The sequence below is a fragment of the Artibeus jamaicensis genome, unplaced genomic scaffold (genome assembly GCF_021234435.1).
Source record: "Artibeus jamaicensis isolate MK-2021 breed Jamaican fruit bat unplaced genomic scaffold, CSHL_Jam_final contig_490, whole genome shotgun sequence".
Classification (NCBI taxonomy): Eukaryota; Metazoa; Chordata; class Mammalia; order Chiroptera; family Phyllostomidae; genus Artibeus; species Artibeus jamaicensis.
Genome location: NW_026521861.1, coordinates 4,265,393 through 4,285,814, shown reverse-complemented (window position 1 = coordinate 4,285,814; position 20,422 = coordinate 4,265,393). Strand labels below are relative to the sequence as shown.

The 20,422-nt window shown below is 46.4% G+C and overlaps 1 protein-coding gene across 1 annotated transcript in view; it reads right to left on the bottom strand.

Moving 5' to 3' along the window:
- SORCS3 (sortilin related VPS10 domain containing receptor 3) overlaps nucleotides 1-20,422 on the bottom strand; it is a 559,312-nt gene that overhangs the window by 313,985 nt on the left and 224,905 nt on the right. Inside the window, exon 3 of the mRNA XM_037159520.2 lies at nucleotides 1,004-1,103. Coding sequence (XP_037015415.2) covers nucleotides 1,004-1,103 — 100 coding nt within the window. The remainder of the gene's footprint in view (nucleotides 1-1,003; nucleotides 1,104-20,422) is intronic.

Below are 20,422 nucleotides of genomic sequence, written 5' to 3'. Positions count from 1 at the left end.
TCTATTGGGGTGGGGCCAGGCCTGCCTCAGTTTCTAAACAGCAGTACCTTCCTAGCTGGGAATAGATCACTTCTCCTCAAAGCCAATATATCAGACAGCATTCACTTTCTAAAACTGGGCCCTGGCTGGGGCGGCTCAGTGGACTGAGTGCCAGCCTGGGAACCAAAGAGTCGATGGTTCAATTCCTAGCCAGGGCACACCCCTGGATTGTGGGCCAGGTCCCCTGTACGGGGGTGCTTGAGAGGCAACCACATGATGTTTCTTTCCCTCTCTTTCTCCCTGCCTTCCCCCCTCTCTAAAAATGAATAAATAAACTCTTTAAAATTGGTCAATGTTTCATAGAATCCAGGCCCCCCTCTCCATGACTAAAATCCAATTTTATGTGACTTCATCCATGTCCTGGCTATTAAATCGAAAGGAAAGACAGGCACAAAGCTGGCAGAGTCAGGTCTGCTATCCCAGGTGTCAGAAGCAGCTCTGGATCGAGATGATGGATCCAGAGTCGCCTAACCTTCCCCGGGGAAAAACACCTGCTGAACTCAGACCAGCCAGAGGGAGACTAAAGAAAAACTCGGCCCTGGAGTCAAGCAGACCCATTCTCAAATCCTACATCTGCTCCTTAACAGTCTAAATCCAGGCTAGAAAGTTATTGGCTACTTAATCTCTCTGAGTTTCAGTTTCTTTATCTGCAAAATGGGGGCAACGATCATTTCTACCCCCACAGATTCTTTGTGAGGATACATGAAATAAGGTGAAGCACTGAGCAGCGTCTCTGGCACAGAGGAGCCCCTCACATAATCATGTAGTTTTACTATTGTTGTTGTTAGTATTATTATTGCTACTCCTACTTTTGTTAGAATTACAGAGTGTCTGCGCTAGCATTAGCATATAAAGCGACCCTCTATACGCATTTCCGGGGCTATTGTTCTCTCACAACTCCTGGCCCTAGGCAGCCCTGCTGCCCCACAGCAGGTGCTCAGGACCCACTGACCCCTCCTCCTACCTTTCTTTTGTTGGTGGGATTGACGTAGAGGTAACTGAGGACAGTCTTCAAACCCACTTTGTCATTCAGCTTTTCATAGGTGGTGCCATAATTTGTGGACCTGCAGGTGAGAAAGAAAGGCAAAGACTGTTTTAGATGGGAGGGCGGGGCTTTGTGTTTAAAGAGGAGCCAGTCTCTCCTCAGACGACACATTTGTTCCCAAATGACATGAGTGCTTTAAAGTATTTTTCAGAGATAAAAGACCCCTTTAATTTTAGACAAACAGACTAATGCATCTGCTTACTACCTAAGCTCACTTGCCTTTGCCCCCGGCCCTTCTCAGAGAGCTCATTTCTGCCCTGTGGGCAGATGTGCTGCGGAAGCAGCTGCCGGTCCTGCCCACTGGCCCACTATGCACAAGCCCAGCCTTTCGGTGCCTCCGGTTCTCTACCTGGCACTGCAGTTCTCACGGGCAGGAGCGGTTGCAAAAGAGGCCACAGACAGAAAGGCCAGACAGTCTCCTGAGGTCACTGAGGAACAACCAACTTCACACCCCCTCTGCTGAGCTTGAAGGAGACTGTCAGAGAGGCAGGACATGCCCTACCCAAGAGCTGGGGGGACAGTGGCCAGATGAGGCCACAGCAGCCACAGAGTTTGATGATTCCTGTAGGAGCAATGGTGTCAGGGTGCCAGCGTCACTGAACTGCTTGCCAGTATTTCATCATTCCACTTACGCTGCTGGCCACCCGCTCCTCATTTGGGCCTAATTGCAGGGCTCTGACCCTATGCCAAAAGAGAGAACACAGGCCGGCCAGCTCCCAGGCCCCCTCCTGTCCACCTCGCCTTTCCACAGTAGAGAAAGGTCAGCGGGTGCCAAACAGACCCAAGTAGCCAACCTCCCTGCCACCTTTCACCTCCTTCCCACACCCTCCCTCCAGCCATTCTTCACATACCTCCCGCCTTCCAAACTATCGGTATCACCAGGTTTGCACTCCCCCTCTCTGCCATCACTTTCTTTGGCTAGACTCATAAAACTTCCTCCACTAAGTCACAGAAGCCAGTTCATTTTCTCTATAGTCAACGGACATCATGGGGGCCTTCATTCTGCCTCTTCAGTTTCTGACTCTGGCTGTGAGCTGACTCCGTGGTAACTACCCACCCCTGCCCTCTTCATGAACCTTTACCCCCCTCCCCCGCCCCCTGGAACTCTAATCTGTTCCTGCCCTAGACCACAGACAGGCTTTACAAACGAGTAGTCAAACTGTGATGACCTTTAAGGACTATCCCAACCCTCGTCTGACCTGCCACATTCCATGTCCCCAGACCCAACTTAAATACCTACCCTCACCTCCATTAAGACTTCACTAGCCTTCCTCCCAGTGGACACTCATCTCCATCCTCTGCTCAGAATGAATGCCCCCATTATGTGCCCAAGGCTCACTAAATGCCTCTGTTTGACTCTTGAATATTAGTTTATGTTCTGTTTCACCAAGTTCAATGCTAAGCTCCTCAAGGACAAGGCACTTCAGAGAACACTATGGCAAGAGGAAAGAATGTGAACTTTGGGCACAGCAAAACCTCTCTTTCTTCCCCAGATCTGCAGCTCTCTGGTTCTATGACCAGGTATAGGTTACTTAACCTGCTGGAGCCTCAAATTTCTTATCTGAAAAATGGGGATAATTTAATCTCATGGGGTGTTTGTAAGGATGTAAAAATAGAACACATGGAAAACCTCCTGAAGAGTGTAGGTTTACCAAAATGTTAGAAAATAAAATTAAAAAAAAAAGACATTCACTTCTCCTTCCCCAAAAATGTACAGAATCAGGCCTTCTGCATCATGCACACTCAGCACAAGTACTGAATAAAAAACATTAATATCTCAAATCTTTCCCTAGGCTACTGGCTCCACAGTGTCACTGGTTCTTATAACTTTAACAATCAGTCCCCCACACAAACTCACTTCTTATCTTCTGTCTCCTGGCTGCCCTGGGCATTGGGAATCACTCTCAATCTTTCTCTTTGCCTTTATCTCTCAATCCCAGCTCAGTCCCCAAGTCGTAATGATTCTATCTCCTAAATAACTCAGACCCCTGGTCTTTCCATTCTCATGCCAATCCTCTGGCTCAAGCATCATCGTTTTTGCCACATTCCCCCAGCTGGATGCTCGTCTTGCAACACTGCCCTCCCACCATCCTCTGAGGTACCATCAGGTGACATTTCAATCACCCAGATCTGTCCATCTCACCCCCTGCTGGTAATTACTGATTGGTTGCGTCCTGTGAAATTGTACCTGTGAAGCTCAGTCTTGTAAAATCTGGCTCCCGCCTCCCTTACTAGACTTATTTCCAGCTACTTGCTTCTCTACCCTTTTCTCTGCAGCCTCATTAAACTTTCCTGCATGTCTTGCATTTTCATCCCTCTCCATTTCTGCCCACATCATCCCTTAGCCTAACTGTCCACGCCCTCTCTCTTCTACTTGGTAAACTCCCCTTCAACCTTTAACACACAACTCCAGGGTCACCCTCCATCCCACAGCCTAATCACAATTCCAGTTGTTGTTCTCAGACCATCTTGTACCTATCTCCATTTTAGCCTTTATCCTACTCTTTTGGTCATTCCAGTTTTACTCTGGGACCTCTTTCTTGACTATCACTCCCTAAACACAACAGCAGTTTCTTCGAAGGGCCCAGTTTCTTGCACCATGCCCAATATAAAACAAACAGTGGGCATGTTGACTTTGCACTGCTTGGCTCTGCCTTTATTTGCAGTTGTAAATGAGCGTTCCCAAACCTACTCACAGGCACTCGACCCACTGCTAATATCTAGGGGCAACTCAACACGTAGCCACACCCAGAAATCACTCCTGACCATTTGGATGCTGCACAACTGGCACAGCCTGTAAGGTCCAGCAGAGCCCGGTGCCAGAGAGGGATCTATTGAGCTCACTCAGACCAGTGTTAAGGTTAAATGAAAAATCACCCTGAGCTCCCATCCTGCCCAGGGCAGGGGAGGAGGCAGACTACGGTCTCTAGGCTGCCACTTGCATACTTCATTAACCCAAATAAAACATGAATTGCTTCTTAATTGCATACTTTTGAAGGCATCACAACATCCTGGCGTGGGGAAAGAATACTGAACCTGAGTCTGGGAATCCAGAATGTAGGAGTGAATCTGAAATGTGCTCAAGGTGTCGGCCAGGATAAGCTGACTCTCTTAGCCTATACAGAAAAACAGGATTCTGACATTTGTCAAGGTGGTAAGGCAGACTTCATCTAGGACCACTGCAGCGGGGTATGCAGGTGAAGAGTGAAATAACAACTCCAAAGACCACGAGAAACTTTCAGCCGAAGAGAAGGGTGGGGTTCAGCAGATGGACATGACTAAGAGGGCAGAAAAATTCTTTGCTAAACCGAGCGGACAGGATTTTTGCTGAAGGCAGGCCAGGGTGATCGGACATCACCTGGGGCCTGGTGGAGTTGAGGAATTCGGTCAGATATCGAGCACGATGAGAAGGGGAGGGTCCCCATATCTCAGGGGACTCTGGCTGAATGGACTGAGCCTGCAGGACTCTTGCTAAAAATGGGGCTCCTGAGGACAAACCCAAGGACAGGGCCTGGCTGAAAAGAGCTCAGAGGACCCTGACTAGAGTTTGGTCAAGAAGAGAATCTTTGTCAAGCTCCAATTCCATCATCAACACAAGAGGTTTAACTCAGATAGTCATAAAGCTCCTTCTGGACTTGAAATCATATTATCCCACCGACACAGTACTAAGCTGTTTTCCATCTAGTGGTTTTTCCTCCTACTATATATAACGTCTTATTTATAAGAGCTAAATTCTCAGGGCTCCCCGCATGAAAGTGTCACAACAAGTTTCCTTCCAGAATTCCAATAGCCCTCATCCAAGGCGGTGTGTGCCACACCACACACGGTTTCTCGTTCTACCAGCTGCACAGCAGATTCACGCCGACTTTACTTTTTCCAAAAGTGGCTGCTGCGAGTAGAGACTTCCCAATACAGGGTACTCCACGTCCCAGCTCCCTCCACACCCCGGCAGTTTCTGCTCACTCAGGCTGACAGAAACAGGTTTCACTCACTGAAGACATCTCAAGGAGCCCGCAGGTCAGTGGAACCGAGGGTGGCCTGGACTCGGTCCTCCCTGCCGGAATTCCGCACACCGCAATGGCCACAGAGTTCTGCAGGCCCCCTTTGCCTGCGGGCAGGGGCAGCTGGCAGAGAGGCCTCAGGCCCGTTGAAGAGGCAGCTGTGCCTGCAGAACTCACTTCTACAAGGAAGCAGGCCATCCTCCGCCTTGTGATTCCAGACCTTTGCCTGGGTGGTTACTTTGAGGAAACAGCCTCATCTTCCCAATTTTAAAGCTAGCCTCCCAAATCTTAACACCAGGCTAAAATGTTCATAAATGTTCAGAAAGCTGGAACCATCACACACACATGCTTTGAGCACCCACCATGGGCCTCACACGATGTTGGTGACCATTTTGAAAGGCACAGAGCTCACCTGGAAGGCAGCAGGTAAGACAGGTAAGGCCGCTGGGCTTTCAGCCTCTGTGCCCTGGCTCAGGATACTCTGGTTACAGGAGGTTATTCCATGGCTGTGTGTGTATGTGTGTGTGTGTGTGTGTGTGTGTGTGAGTTCCTCTCTTCTTCTTTTTTTCTGTCTTTTTAGGAATTATTTGCAGCACACAAAAAAAGCATAATGAGATGCCAATCATATGCCCACTACTAGATTTAACAAATATCTGCATCATAAACTACCTTTGTGACGTTTTCTACCTACATAAATCTTATCTTTCATAATGTATGTCCTGAGGCTTGCTTCTTTTGCGCCCAACATTCAGTTTGGGGATTTATCCATGCTGACACAGCCGTAATTCATTCATTTAAACTGCTGTAGAGCACTGCAGCTTATGAATAAACCACTGTCTATTCATCTTTCAACCACTGATAAATATTTTTTCTTTTAAAATTTGCTACTGTAGACAACATTTCAATGAACACTCTCGAACACGGCTTCTTGTGCTTTGTGAAAAGTGTTTCCGGGCAGATATTGTTGCTTCGAACTCTATGTCTAAGTTCTACTTTGCTGGATGTTGACAAAATTTTCTCCAAGGAAGCCATACCTTCGAAGAGATATTCCCTTAGTCTCCAGTTCCAACAGCTTGGGAGTTTCAATCCCAGGGCTTGCGTCCACAGCTCTCTCTTTCCAGAGTCCTGAAGTCTGAGCGTCAGAGCCTGCTGGGGCCCCGAATCTCGGCTTCAGGAGCGCCATACCTGGTTTTCCCCTTTGCGTCTCCTCCACCTGCTCTGTGGCTCCTCCGCCTAAACAGCCTGCCGGTCATCAGGCTGGGCCTGCCAGCTGCCAACTGCTCATGCTGCTCCCCAGGTGCCCGATGCTCACTGGTCCCCTCCCAGAGGTGGACGGGTCTCTGCCAGGACCTGACCCCTGTTCTGAGCCCTTTGAGTATTTGGGGACCCTTGGCCCATCCTGACAGGCTTCAGAAGAGCCTCAGAGTGGCATCGGTACATTCTTGGAGGACTGCCCCAGCCTAGTCTGCCAGAACCTGGGCTGTTCCCCAGGGCCACTCTCTCAATGGTAATTTCCAGAGTTGAGCTGTGAATATGTTACATTTATCCCCCCAGCAAGCTCCCTTCCTCTAGTGAGCTTCTGGTCAGGGGAAGCTGGTGGCAACAAGCATATGGGCTTCTATTTTTAAAGTAAAAGAACAGAAAAGAAATCTTCCAGCCAACGCAGCCAAGTCAGCTTCCCGGTAGAGCTGAGCAGAAGCCCCACACCCCCCCTCCCAATGCCAGGTTCCTGCCAGAGGCGAGAGGACGCTCACTGCTCGGCCCTCTGCCAGCTCTCGGCAGGCCCCCAGATGCTCAGGGCTGGGGTGGGCACCGTTCCCCTCATCCAGCCCGAGCTTTCTCCTCCTTCACTACTGGGCTCCCCAGCCCCTCCTCCTGCCCTCACCAACTCTTGCCCTGAGAAAGAACTGAGGAGTTACAAGTCTTTTACGCTTTAATTTTTTCATCTGTCTCTTCCCTTCTCAGGGGTGCCCTTCTGGGTGATGTAACCTAAAACTAGGGAACAGCTGCAGTCATGACACTTCCTTTCCTGTTAGCATTTCTACTTCGTTTTGCTCATTTCTTAACGTACGTCTACCTACGATCTATCCTGGCCTGCGCCGTGTGCCAGGCATCAGCCTTTCTCTTCCTTTCTGGACAACTGTAAGTGGCTCTAGCTCAGATTAGCAAGCTTTTTGTTTCTGCAAGAGAACGTAATAGTAACTATTTTAGGTTACATCAATCTCTGCCACAACCACTCAACCCTTCCCCTGCAGCTCAAAATAAGCCAGACACAATAGGTAAATGAATGAATGTGGCTTCATCAAACCGTAGTTACAAAAGGAGGCGGTACCCCATCCCATGGCTACGTCAGTCACTGCTGTCTCCACCCCACCCTGGTGCCCCACTCTGCTTTTGTCGGAGAGACAACTTCCCCAGATTCCTGCCAGGGTCACTGGTGCCCTCACCCCCACTTCCCTGCCTGGCTGCGGCGTCAGGTCCAAATGCCTGCCTGCCGAGGCCGGGCGTTTAAAGCTTCCGAAGTCTACCCACTTTACCTCCCATTTGTCACTCTCCCATTGAGTTTGTGGCTGGCCACTGTCCAGATTTTCTCCTGATTAACTCGCAGCCCCAGTACTGATTCCACCGTGGACACTCTTGCTACAACTCCAGCCCACACCCTCCTCTGCACGTACACCAACAGCACCTTGGAGTTCCCCATTTATTCTCTGATTATGCGTATGTGCTGCTTCCTCTTTTCAGCAATTGCTAAAAACGCCTTAGAAGTAAAATAACATGTGAAACGTGTTCTGAATCTCTGAAACGGCAGAGCGTGGCTCCCGGCAGAGAAAACGGGGAAGACTGGAGCTGCGCAAAGACGAGGAGAACTGGACGTGAGGGCCGCTCCTCTGACCCTGGGCCCAGACCCCAGGGAGCTGCCACAAGGACTCGGCGAGGAGCGGTGAGATGCCCGGCCTCGCACCCGGGCAAAGTGCTGGTTCTGTGAATGCTTTTGCCTGTCATTTTTATGAACAGCACAGACTGTAAGATAATCACCTTGGTTTTTTCTCTTTGATTTAGATGCCTTAACCTTAACAGGGGGTGATACACATTGATGTCTAATATATCATTAAAGAATCTTTGAACACTGTTTCCAATGAAACCCCCATGAAAGTACAATATGGCCCAGCTGCCCCCATGAAACCCCCATGAAAGTACAATATGGCCCAGCGCCTGGGAATCGAAAGACAGAACCTTGTCTCTGAGTGCCAGACCGTGGGAGTGCCCACCAGCCACTCCCCCAGAGTGTGTTCCACTGACAGTCGACAGTCAAAGCCCACAGGTGACTGGGGCTCCGGTGTGTGGTGAACCACAGCCCATTCGGAGGTCAGGGTCGAGAGTTTCCACAGCACGCCATTGGCAGCTCCAGACCAGTGTCTGCCCAGAGAGTCTTTATGATTGAAATGGGAAAACCATTCATGCTCCCCTCTGGCCTGTTTCACTTCTCAGCTTAGGGCCAATGCCCAAAGCCATATTAATGGTACCTTTGCGGTGGCAGAAGTCCAGCCTGACCACAGACAACCAGCCAGATAACCACTTTCAGACCTCACACTGGAACAAGTGATTTAAACAGCTTTATCCTCCCAGTGGGTTGAGATCCCACTCTCTGCTTCTGCAACACCATAGGCGGGCTGATGCCAAGGCAGAGGCCCTCGAAGCTCTCGGTGACCTTTCCTGTTATCAGACTCCTCAGCTGCAATGAGGAGGCACAGTGATACATGGTAATTAATTTATCTCTAGGTCCTCCTGCCCTGGCTACTTGAATGCGAGCCATCACTGGGTTCCAAATGCAGAAAATTGGGGGTACGCTGGCTCTAAAAACCAGATCATGCAAAAGTCACGGTTTATTGTAGATAAAATGTACTCCCAACAGGTGTGGGGTGGGAGGGGCAGTTGGCCACACATCATCTCCTCGGTCTTTCTCACTATTATCACATCTGTTCTCACTGAAGAGGCCCAGTTCAGACAATTGGGTTGCTGGTTCTCTTATCATGAGAATTTAAAATGCCAAAGACCTCAGTCCTATCAGCCAAGAGTCCTGTTTGTGTCATACAGGTGAGGGGAGGAACGAAACCCTCCAGGAAAAAAGAAAAAGCAAGAGCAGACCCCCCAAGAAGAGGTGACAGCCCATAGTTCGCTGCACCTTTGTTCATGAACGTATGAAATGACAATGGTTGGGGGAAAGGCTAATTAAAATATAGTGTATTTTACTGTAAAACAGCATTACAAATATAGGTATCCAGGTTATCAACCTGGAAACATCTCTAAAACATATTACTGAGAAAGGGTACTGAATAATACTATATTAACTATACAAACAGTATATCCAGACAAAACAAAACATATTCCCATTAGGTTTACATGTGTATACAAAACACATTTTAAAAATTCTAGAGGAATACACAAATAACCAGCAGTATAAGTCGACTCTGGGTAGGAGACAGGGCAGGGTGGGGTGGCCATAGGCACTTGAGATTGTTTGTAATGTTGCAATGTTTTAAAACAAAACCGTATCCATGTATCACTCCTGTAGTTAAAAATAACAGAAATAAAATGGATTGTTACTGAGCAGTTACAATGCAGATCAGTAAATTAACACATCTGTAGAGGAACTCTATTATAGATAAGTATTTGTATTCAAAAAGGCAGCCCAACATAATCATAAGAGGATTCATTTCAGAGTTAAGCAGATTTTGTTTCAAATCCAGCCTGTGGAACCTCAGGCTAATTACATAAGTCTCATGTTTCATATCTACTCAATGGGAATATAAATATTGCCTTCTTAGGATTATGGTGAAGCTGAAATAGCCCTAATTTCATGGAGTTCACTGTCGGTTGTTGGGAGGGCCCAGAGAGTGACAACCAAGTGATCACTGGAGGGGAAACTGTCCCATACGTTGCTGGGCAGACGGCAGCTGAGTGACAGTTACATACGCATCAGTGAACAGCGAGCGCCATCTCAGACCCGCCCCATCAGTGGCCCACCACCAAAAGGCACAAGGGGAGAGGGAGGGGTTGCTCCTCAGGATCAGGGTTGGCTTCCGGCCGGTAGCCACACTGGCAATTTAAAGGCTAGAGAAAACAGACTCCACTTTTTTCACCAAGCTTTCCCCAGGAAAAAAATAATAATAATGAGGCATGCATTGCAAGGTTCTGGACAGTTTTAACAAGGCATTTCTGCCTGGGGAGTGGATGTTTACCATTTCCCCTTAAAATTGCATGCAGCCAGTTGTGTCCGTCTGACAGGCATGCAATTAAGTCTGTTTGTGCACATCCAGAAACCCCAGGATAAAACAGGTGGCTGCCTAATGGAGAGGGGTGAACTGACGAGAGCCTCCAGACCATGTCTCTCACCTGGAGAAGCCGAATTTGATGCCCCATGCATTTGTAAAGTCTTTTTGTTCTCAGGGATAAGCACAGTGCCTTGCATGAGGTAGGCACACAATACATTAATTATTTTGTCAATTAATTCAGGTCTATCCCTCCTGGGAGCAGTCAGCCTGGAGACAACAGAGCATCTTCTTTTGCAGCTATTTGCCTCCATGAAGCCTGTCTCCTCTCCGGTCTCTGGTTTCCTCGCACTCAGCTTCTGTGTCCCTCTTGGGAAGGGACGTAGAAGCTGTGCTCGCTCTCTGGGAAGATACGTCTCTTCCCTTCTACTGTTGCTTTATGTCATTAGTTAGCTTTATGTACACAGGCTTCTTTGTCCAGACAGTGTAAGTTCTCTGAAGTCACGGGACTACGTTAGCAGGGAGAGTACACACCAAACTGAGCAAATGCGTTCCAGGGACTGAAATAGTCACATTCAGACAGATTCCCTTCTGATGGTGAAAACGCTCCGTGCTGTGAGACTGACAACAAAGCAGATGTTCTTCGCACAGCACTGGTTCTGTCAGTTATCCCAGAGGTCATTCAGGGGAGAGAGAAGACTAAACTTCCAACACCTGCCATTTCTCAACCCAGGAAAAAAATAAAAAGAGGAAATCCCCGGATAGCAAGGAGGGAATTGCAGCTCTCTGATTGGAGGTTCCCAGGCCAGAGTCACCCCATCTCCTCCTGGGACCAGAAGCCTGAATGCTTCTTTATCTCTGTCTTTTAAATAAATATACCCATTGCTGTGCTCCCTGCACCATGCCAGTTGCGTATTACTTAAACACTTGTCCTGCTGGACCTGTATCAGAGACTCCAAATGCTCTTGACAAGAGACTAGAGCTATAGGGATGAAAACCAGTCCCACTCTTTGTAAAGCTTTCTTTTGAAAGGATAAGTAGGAAAAAGCAACGGGTTTATTCTCAAGTCACAGGGTGTTCTTTAAACCATCACTGTGGCCCTCAGAGTGCTGCCCCCCTGAGAGCTGAGGCGGCACTGACTGACACCCCCAAATGACAGGGGCTGGCTCAGAGTACCGGTTCCCATGGCCTCAGCTACTACTATACCCTAGGGTCACTTAAAAGTTTTAAGTGCTGACAATGTTATGGTACAAATATTATAAAATTTTGAAGATGATAATTTCTAATATACACATCAATTATACAGAGAAAACCTCAGTTACCATTTGGGTGTCATTTCTCTAACCTGTGTGCAGGTGTGTATCTACAAAATTTGGAACCGTTCTTTGTCTACAGTTTGGCATTTTACATTTTCACTTAACATAATATTTTAAGCATTTCCCCATGCTGTTAAATATTCTTTTAAAATCATTTTTAAAGCTTTACGACATTCCAGTGTATAAGTATAGCATAATTTACTTTAACTCTCTACTTGGCCAGTTGGTCAATTTCTGGCCAAAGCTTTACATGAAATAAAGGTAGTGTGTATTCTTCTATATAAATCCTTGTATGTATATTTATCTGTCTCCTTAGACTAAATTATTATAAGGGCAGTTATTAGTTCAAAGGGTAAAAATTGCCATTAAGGCTCTAGTTATAAACTGTCTTACATAAACATTCTGGTCAGTTTGCACTTCCACTAAAGACATATGAGTGTCTTTTCCCTGCCCATTTGCCAACACTAGGCATGATCATTTTGAAGTTTCCATACACAGGAATTCTAAGACACCCAAACGATGTATATTTTTGTAATAGGGTGCATCCGGGGGGGAAGAAAAGGATTTGAGATGGGGTCCAGAGCTCAGCATGTCCAGGAAATATTAAGATGTCCTCACACCCCGCCCAGGGGGAAGGGACAAATGGAACAGCGCCATTGAGAGTTGTTTTGCATAGCAACAGTTTTGCAGCTAACCTTTGGAATGGTCATTTAACATATCTATAACCTTTAACTGGTTTCATAAATATGTTGAATAGCTGTGGCCATGCTTTGAGCCAGGGAGAAGGAAGTGACTTCTACCCAGGATGTAAATGGGGGCTGCCCCCCCCAGTCAAGCACCTGAGTGAGAGCTTGGACTTGATTGGCTCCATGCCATGGGGGCCACACCTGCCCAGACTCACTATGGCAGCCCAGTAGAGCTGGGAGGATAGGGGAGTCCTGGCAGGTGTAACTGATTGTGGGAGGAGTCAGAAATGGGGCTGCAAAGAAGGACTGACTCGGGGATTTAAACACAAATGTGGCAGCCACTGGGGGGAGCCATGTGGTTTTGGGCAGAGTTAGGACCCCCTCTTGGCAAGGTGAAAGAGAGAGCCACACAGCTTTGCCAGAATGGAGATCCCTGCAGCCAGGTGAAGAAGAAAGACGCGTTTTTGGTGGAGTGCAGACCCCTGCAGCTTTGGTAGAAGAGGCCCACATGGCTTTGGGGTGCTTCCCTTTGGCCTCATGGCCTGGAAAGCAGGAGAGACTTTGACTAAAAAAATGGGTACAAAGAACTCTTTGCCAGTGGACCATGAGAAGGTGCCACATGGCTTTAGAGTAATTAGAGATCCTCTCTGGATGGTGACACAGCTGATGGTGCCAGCAGCCTGAAACACGATGTGTCCTTCTTTTCCTGAGATACAGTACCCCAAATTAGGGCAGGGAGGAAGGAAGCGCTGTGGGTGTCTGTGGTTATCCTAAGTACTTTGATATTTTTATGGGGACATCATGTCACTGCTTTAAGTCTGTATAGCTTTGAATAAACCTTTCCTTTCCTTTTCACAAATCTCTGGCATTGAGAGATGTCTTTCCTTTGGCGATGGACAGACGAGCCCAGTAGATATTGGTAAACCATTCTTGGGAGGGGCCCCTGTTGTTCTGTAGCAGTTTTTGGCATCCCTAGGTGGGCCAAATATTGCCCCCCTCACCCCAGACCTCTGTTCTCTAACACTTTGGCCTGAAAGCATGATAAAAATACATGCAATATTAACTGTATCTTCATACCAGACTTTTGTGATGGAGGACTCCTTCATGCTTATCAAAATGATTGAGGACCCTATGAAATGTAATTCACATGCTATATCAATATATAATGTATTAGAAATTATATCTGATTTTAGTCACAAATTAGAGGAACATATGATGTGAAGGCTAAACTAATTGAAATGAATGGTAATGCACAGGAAACCAATAGTAATGGAAAGGAAACTGGGACTCAAATCAAGGGAGCAGACCAGAAGGAAGGAAAAAATGACCAAACAGAAAAATATGGAGAAACAAGAATTCAAAAAAGTGAGGAGAGGCTTTTTAGGAACCTCCAGGACATCTTTAAACGCTCCAACATCCAAATTATAGGGGTACCAGAAGGGGAAGAGGAATAGTCCCGAGTGGAAAACTTATTTGAACAAATAATAAAGGAGAAGTTCCCCAATCTGGCAAAGGAAATAGACTCTCAGGAAATCCAGGAAGCTCAGAGAGTCCCAAAGAAGTTGGACCCAAGAAGGAACATACCAAGGCACATCATCATTAGCCAAGATTAAAATGCAGGGGAGAATCCTAGAAGCAGCAAGAGATAAGGGGACAGTCACCTACAAAGGAGTCCCCATCAGACTGTCAGTGGATTTCTCAAAAGAGACCTTATAGGCAAGAAGGGGCTGGAAAGAAGTATTCCAAGTCATGAAATCCAAAGACCTACAACCAAGATTGCTCTATCCAGCAAAGTTTTCATTTAGAATGGAAGGACAGATAAAGTGCTTCTCAGATAAGATCAAATTCAAGGAGTTCATCATCACCAAGCCCTTATTATATGAAATGTTAAAGGGACTTACCTAAGAAAAAGAAGATAAAAAAAATGAACAGTGAAAGGAGAGCAAACTCACAGTCATTAACAACCACAACCACACCTAAAACAAAAGCAAATTAAGAGGACAGCTAGATCAGGAGTGAACCATAGAAATGAAGATCACATGAAGGGTTAGCAACAGGGGAGTGGGAGGAGGAGAAGGGGGGAGAAGGTACAGAAAATAAGTAGCATAGACAGTAGATAGAAAATAGATAGGGGGAGGGTAAGAATAGTAGGGGAAATATAGAATCTAAAGAACTTGAGACACGTGTTCATGAACTAAAGGGGGGGAATGTTGGGGGAGGGGTGTGCAGGGTAGAGGGGAATGGAGGGGGGGAAATAGAACAAATGTAATGGCATAATCAATAAAATAAAAAATATATTAAAATAAATAAATAAAAGCTAAAAAAAGAAATTATCTCTAATAAAATCTTATAATACCTATTAATTCATTCAAAAATAATAACACAAGTAACATAATTTTATGAAGAAAAAAAACTAGTTTCCAAAACAAAAACAATTTAGTGAGAAAGAACGGCATTGCCTTACTTTTTTTGTAAAGTCTTTAATATCTGGCCTAAAGAGACTGTTGGGTCCTCATCTATGTTTACATTTAATCTGTTAGGAAATAACAGCATAAAACATGTAGCTTCTATAAAGCTCCACTGCACCCTTGAGAAAAATGAGAATTTAAAAGGGCGAATAACAGTTTAGTATTTATTAGAAAATAGTTTTGACTTCTTGTATCTCCTGGAAGGGTGGTGGACGTGTCCTGGGGGCCCAGGACCCCACTTGGAGAACTACTGTTCCAGGTCAAAGAACAGCCAGACCCCAGGAAGACTGCAACTTACAGAAAGTTTGCGTGTGTTTTCGATGAAAAGGTCTGGTTGTCTCACAGATCTCCCCTCCCTCCCAACATCCTTCTTCCCCAGATCCTTTCAAGTCCAGCCAGGCCTCCAGCGTGAGGCTTCCTCTCCCACCCTGCCCTCCAGAGACCTTTCCGGTCTCCGATTCCCTGCTGCTTCCACATCAGGGCAGCACGACTGGCCGAACCTCTGATTTTCATCGTCTCCTCTCCCCACCAAAACTGTAAGCTTCTTGAGGTCAGGGGTCAAGCCTTTGACATATACTCGGGCTTGGTAATTGATTTCTTGGAAAAGTGTCACCCTGAATCCCTGCGGCATTTAAGTAACTGACATGTGTATGCTGCTCTACACCAAACATTTTCTCTTAAAATAGTCCATTTAATTCTCGCAATGACCCTCTGACATAGATATTTTATCTTTGTCCTGAAAATGAGGGAAGAGAGAGTCAGAGACATCCGGTGACAACGAGGGAGCTGGAGCTCAGGTCCAGCTGCATCCAGATCCCAGGTGCTCAGCTCCAGGGCCTGGTTATTTATGTAAGCAGTGGTCACCCAGCATCCGCTTCACGGAGCACCACATGGTCGGGGTTTCACCACCTCATCCTCTCAGGGGGCCTCCAAAGGCAGTTCCCACTGGGAGGCCTTGCAGATATTAAAAACGAGTGTTTGGTGTCGCAATTAAGCTAGAATTCTGACTCTCCCATCAACTAGCAGCATAACATTGGGCATGTCACCTTTTCTTTCTGGGTCTCAGTGTCTCCATCTCTAATATAGGTCACCGGTCATGGCTGCTGGGAAAATCCAGTAAGAAAATCTATAGAAAGCGCAGTGCAAAAATCAGCTTTGTTCCTCGATACCCTTCTGGTCCTTCCCAACGCCATCCCACCGCCATTCCTTACTTCCCCTCCGGAAAACAAGAACGACTTTATGAAATGAAGAGAGGTGCTTTCTGCAGTCTGAGCAATCTCTTGAACAGAAAATATTTTATCCCCGGCCCCTTGGTCCAGGGTTTGGGGAACATAAAGGCTACAGAATCCTAGGCCAAAAGTAACATTGGAAAGAGAGGACGCTAGTTTTTACCAACAGACATTCGTTGCCCACCCCTGTGAGAGCCTGTGGGGGCCTTGACTCTAGAAGCAGAACCCCCCCAACATACACAGACACTCCTCAGACCCATGTCCTCCCAGAGGTGGGTTGTTCCCCCAGAGGGAAAATGGTGCTCAATTAGGCAACCGAGGCACCAAGAAGAGCCAGATCCCTGACTGGCAGCAGAGTGTCTCTTGGCCCATTAACAAACACGAGCCCTGGCAGTAACATGACGCTGCTGACGTCTCCAGTGGCTCCCACTTAAGCACACAGCCAGCCTGTAAGTTCTGGTCTGTTGGGTTTCCAGATTCTCCTTGTTACAGACACTCCTTGTTTATAATCCAAAACAATGCTTCACAGTTGGATTACTCTCCTCCTTTGCAAAATAAGAGGGTTGAAATTAATGATCTCCACAGTCTCTGCCGGCTCCAACCTTTTGTGCCTCTTATCAAGCTCCAAATGGCTTCTGTGTGCTTCCAAAATGCAGATCTACACTTCAAGGATGAAAATCTGCCACCACCGAGGGCCCCCAAGGTTCTGCAAAACTGTCAAAGCCAGAGCACATCCCTGGAATAAGTGTTTAGCTTCTCAAAGGTCTATCGACATATGGACCACCTAATCCATGCACCTATGAGTAAGCTGTCAGAAAAAATCTTTGCGAGACAAGGCCATCTTTTGTTGAATAATCAGAAAGGAGGGCCTGAGTGAGTCCTAAAGGCCAAAGGATGAAACATGTCATTTTAAACCTAGACCACCAGGCAATGATAGGCAAAGTAACAAAGCACATTACGTGATATAGCTCCTGAAGAAATTAGAGGAGAGGGAGAAGCTTGGATAGAGAAGTGATGGTTAGAAGAAAAGGGACTCAGGGACACAATTCAGTAAAAATCTGTGAAGAAAAGGGCTCTATGGAGCCCCTAGTGTCCATTACTTGGCACTGTTTCTTAATAAACAAATAAATGGTGGAGTGGTTAAGTGCCTAGGTTTTGGGATCAGAGACATGGTAACTTCAAGGGCTGGCTCCACATGCCTCACTGACTATGTGATCCTGGGCAGGTCAATTCACCACTTGGAACTTAGTTTTCTCATCAATAGAATAGGTACAACTACCTAAACTAAGCACAGGTTTGAAAACTCAGGGAGAACTCAGTGAGAACTCAGTGAGGAAGGGCATAAAATGCTTACCACACTGTCACGTTGGGAACCACCCTGGCTGGTTTCAGAAGCTGTAACCTCCCCTCAACCCCTCTGCCATGGCTAAGGCTGAGTAAAAAGACCCTGGGACCATAAACCACTAAGTAGACAAAAACTTACCTTCTCTTTCATATCCCCCTGCTTGGCCTGCACAGCCGACTGGTTAGCCAATGACAGGTAAGATTCCTCAAGGAAAGAACAGCCAAAGACAGGCACAGCCATGAAGGGGCCATCAGGGAAGGACTTAGAGGACTATAGAAAAGGGGTGATGGACCCTCACCCTCCAGCTTTGTCATAGCCTGAGTCCTCATTCTATCTATAAAAAGTCTCATAATCTCTTGGCTGCCCAGATCCCCCACCTGATTCAGGCCTGAAACAATGCCGGGGGGTGGTGCAGCCCTGTGGAGGAACAGGTGGTTCCTGGGGGTGATCAGGCCTAAGAAAGAATGCATAAAACCCTGGGAAACCTGCTTTGCTAAGAATACCCTCAATTTAAATGTTAAGGGTCCAAGCATGGAATGAGTTTGTTTCCCAAATTTTATGGTCCTTTGATATCACTCTATCTATCTGACCCTGACTCAGAATAAGCCTTACAGTTCTCTGAATATTATTTATTCCTTGATCATTACTGCCTGACAATCATTGATGAGCTTTATGTATATGCTCTGTATTCCTATGCAAACTAAACCCAATAAAAGCCCATTGAGAAAGAGGCTTGAGACCCCTCTTTTCTAATAAATTGACCACCTTTCCTTCCCAAGTAGATCATGTCATGGTAGATTTATTCTCATCTGCGGTGGCTGGGGAAGCTCTGCGGGACAGAGCCCCCCCACACTGTCAGGTATATTACAGATTCTTAATAAATGATAGCTATAATTAATATGATGATGATGATGAAAATAACAATGATGGAGACAATGACATTAGTGCTAGAGAAGCTCAGAAAAAAAGAAAGGAAGACTCCACAGAAGAGGTGAATTTTAAGGAAAAAGCAGAGTATTGGACAAAGAACATGTCCAAAGGCTTGCAACTTGAACCATGAAAGTATATTTAGAAGATTACTGGGAGATGGGCCAGCCCTGAAAGATATGTTCGCACACAGTCATTAGAGGAGATGAGTCCAGATGTTGAACATCTGCTAAAGGGCTATGGGGGTCCCAGAAGTTCTTGAACATGTCAGGGACATAGTAGAAGCCTGTCTGCAAAGACTCATCTATCAGTGTTGTTGTATGATAGATTGGTGAAGTTTATTCTCCTGAAGACAGAAAGGCTTATGAGGACTCTATCTCACTAACCTAATGACCATAGGCTGTAAGAAAGGAAAGGAACACAGAGAAGAAGCATGATCTGCTTTTTGGCCATGGGGCAGAAAGGCAGGAGAAGGGTCAGGCAAAGCTAACTTGAAGATTCCAAGCCTGAGTGCCAAAGAGAGTAGTGTTACCATGGATGGAAACAAAAGTGGAACCAGTATCTCTAGAACAGATTATAAATTGAGTTTGAAATCAAAGAAAAATGTTCTAGGCTGAGTTCCCTAAAATTAGAGCCCAAGTCTGTGATTTGGAAGCTCAAGAATTTTTGAGGGAGTGCTCTTAGTCCAAACCTAACAGGATCAAGGGAAGCAAGATGGGGAAGGAACAGCAGAAAGCAAGGGTTCCCAGCCACACTGAACCCACAGGGGAGCCGTGGTGCATGACTCTCACCACTGACTTGACCCATTCTAGGGCAAGGGGCCAGGCCTCTGTGCCAGTTACTGGCCAACCCAAATGTGGGAAAGTGGTGTCCTCTACAGAAGGTTACTATGTCTCTTGTAGAAGTAATAGGTAAAGGAATGTCAACCAAGTGTTGGCACATAACACTTGACCGATGCCTTTTATTACTATTATGAGTGTCAGCATTAAGAAGGCGGTGGGACATCTAACGTATTTGGTGCATGAAAGAAAACAACTTGGGCGAGCAGAGTTCCCCACCCCTGCACAACCCCTGTTCGAGAGTGTAATCCACCTCCCCTCCACTTCCTGACCTCCTTTGTGGAGCAGCAGAAAGCTGAGTAGTTGTCATTTGCTGAGTTTTCCGAATTGGCCGTGCAATTTATCAGAGGTACAAAAGCATGAAAGAAAAGTTATGTGAGGCTCTCTAAAAATGAGGAAAAGATAAGCTCTATCTATTTTACGCATTTCAATACGGTTGGGAAAACCCAGCATGGATGCTCCAATTCTTTCTTTGGGCCTGGAACATTCACGGCCAGTTCATACATTCTGGCCTGGAACCCTCCAGCCTGGATGGAGCCTATCTGCAGAGCTATTCTAACACTTCTAGAGCGCTGTCGCAGTATTTACCTTTTACATGGCAGGAATCTCCCTGAAAGGGTATGTGTAAATTTAAGGTTAGTTTTAATGTCCCAGGTAAGCTGAACTCTTTGTTTAAAAGCTGTATGCTAAATCACATAGCAGAGAATCACACCCAAAGGCACATTTTTTCTGAAATATAAGTTCTAACATAAAACATGCTTGCATTTTATAGGAAATTGCTGTTTCATTCTTTGACCCTGAAATCAATCAACAGATGTTTATTTGAGTGCTTATGATGTGAAGGGCACTATGGCTAGATGCTGGGAAAAAACACAGCATATCTTAGGAATAGTAAATAGACATCCTGGCCAGAGAACCAAGCAAATCTAGGAGTAGGAGAGCTGTATATGCATTTCAGAGATTATATGCACTGAGGTAGCAAACAAAAACAGCAAAGGCCATCAACATTTCAGTAACTTAACATTTTGTCACTGACATCATAGCCCAAAGTGAGCCAGCAGGGAGGTTAAGGGCAGAAAGGAGCCCTGCTCTCTGCAGAGATTTGGAGACCCAGGTTCATTAAACAGAGGCTGTGCCACCTCCAGATCTTAGGAATTCTCAGTAGAACTGATGGGTGCATAGAGTGAGCATGGAGAAGAGGCAAGAAGTGTTTTGACCCGGTACAGATGGGGCAGATATCAGTTCCAGCCTGCTTCA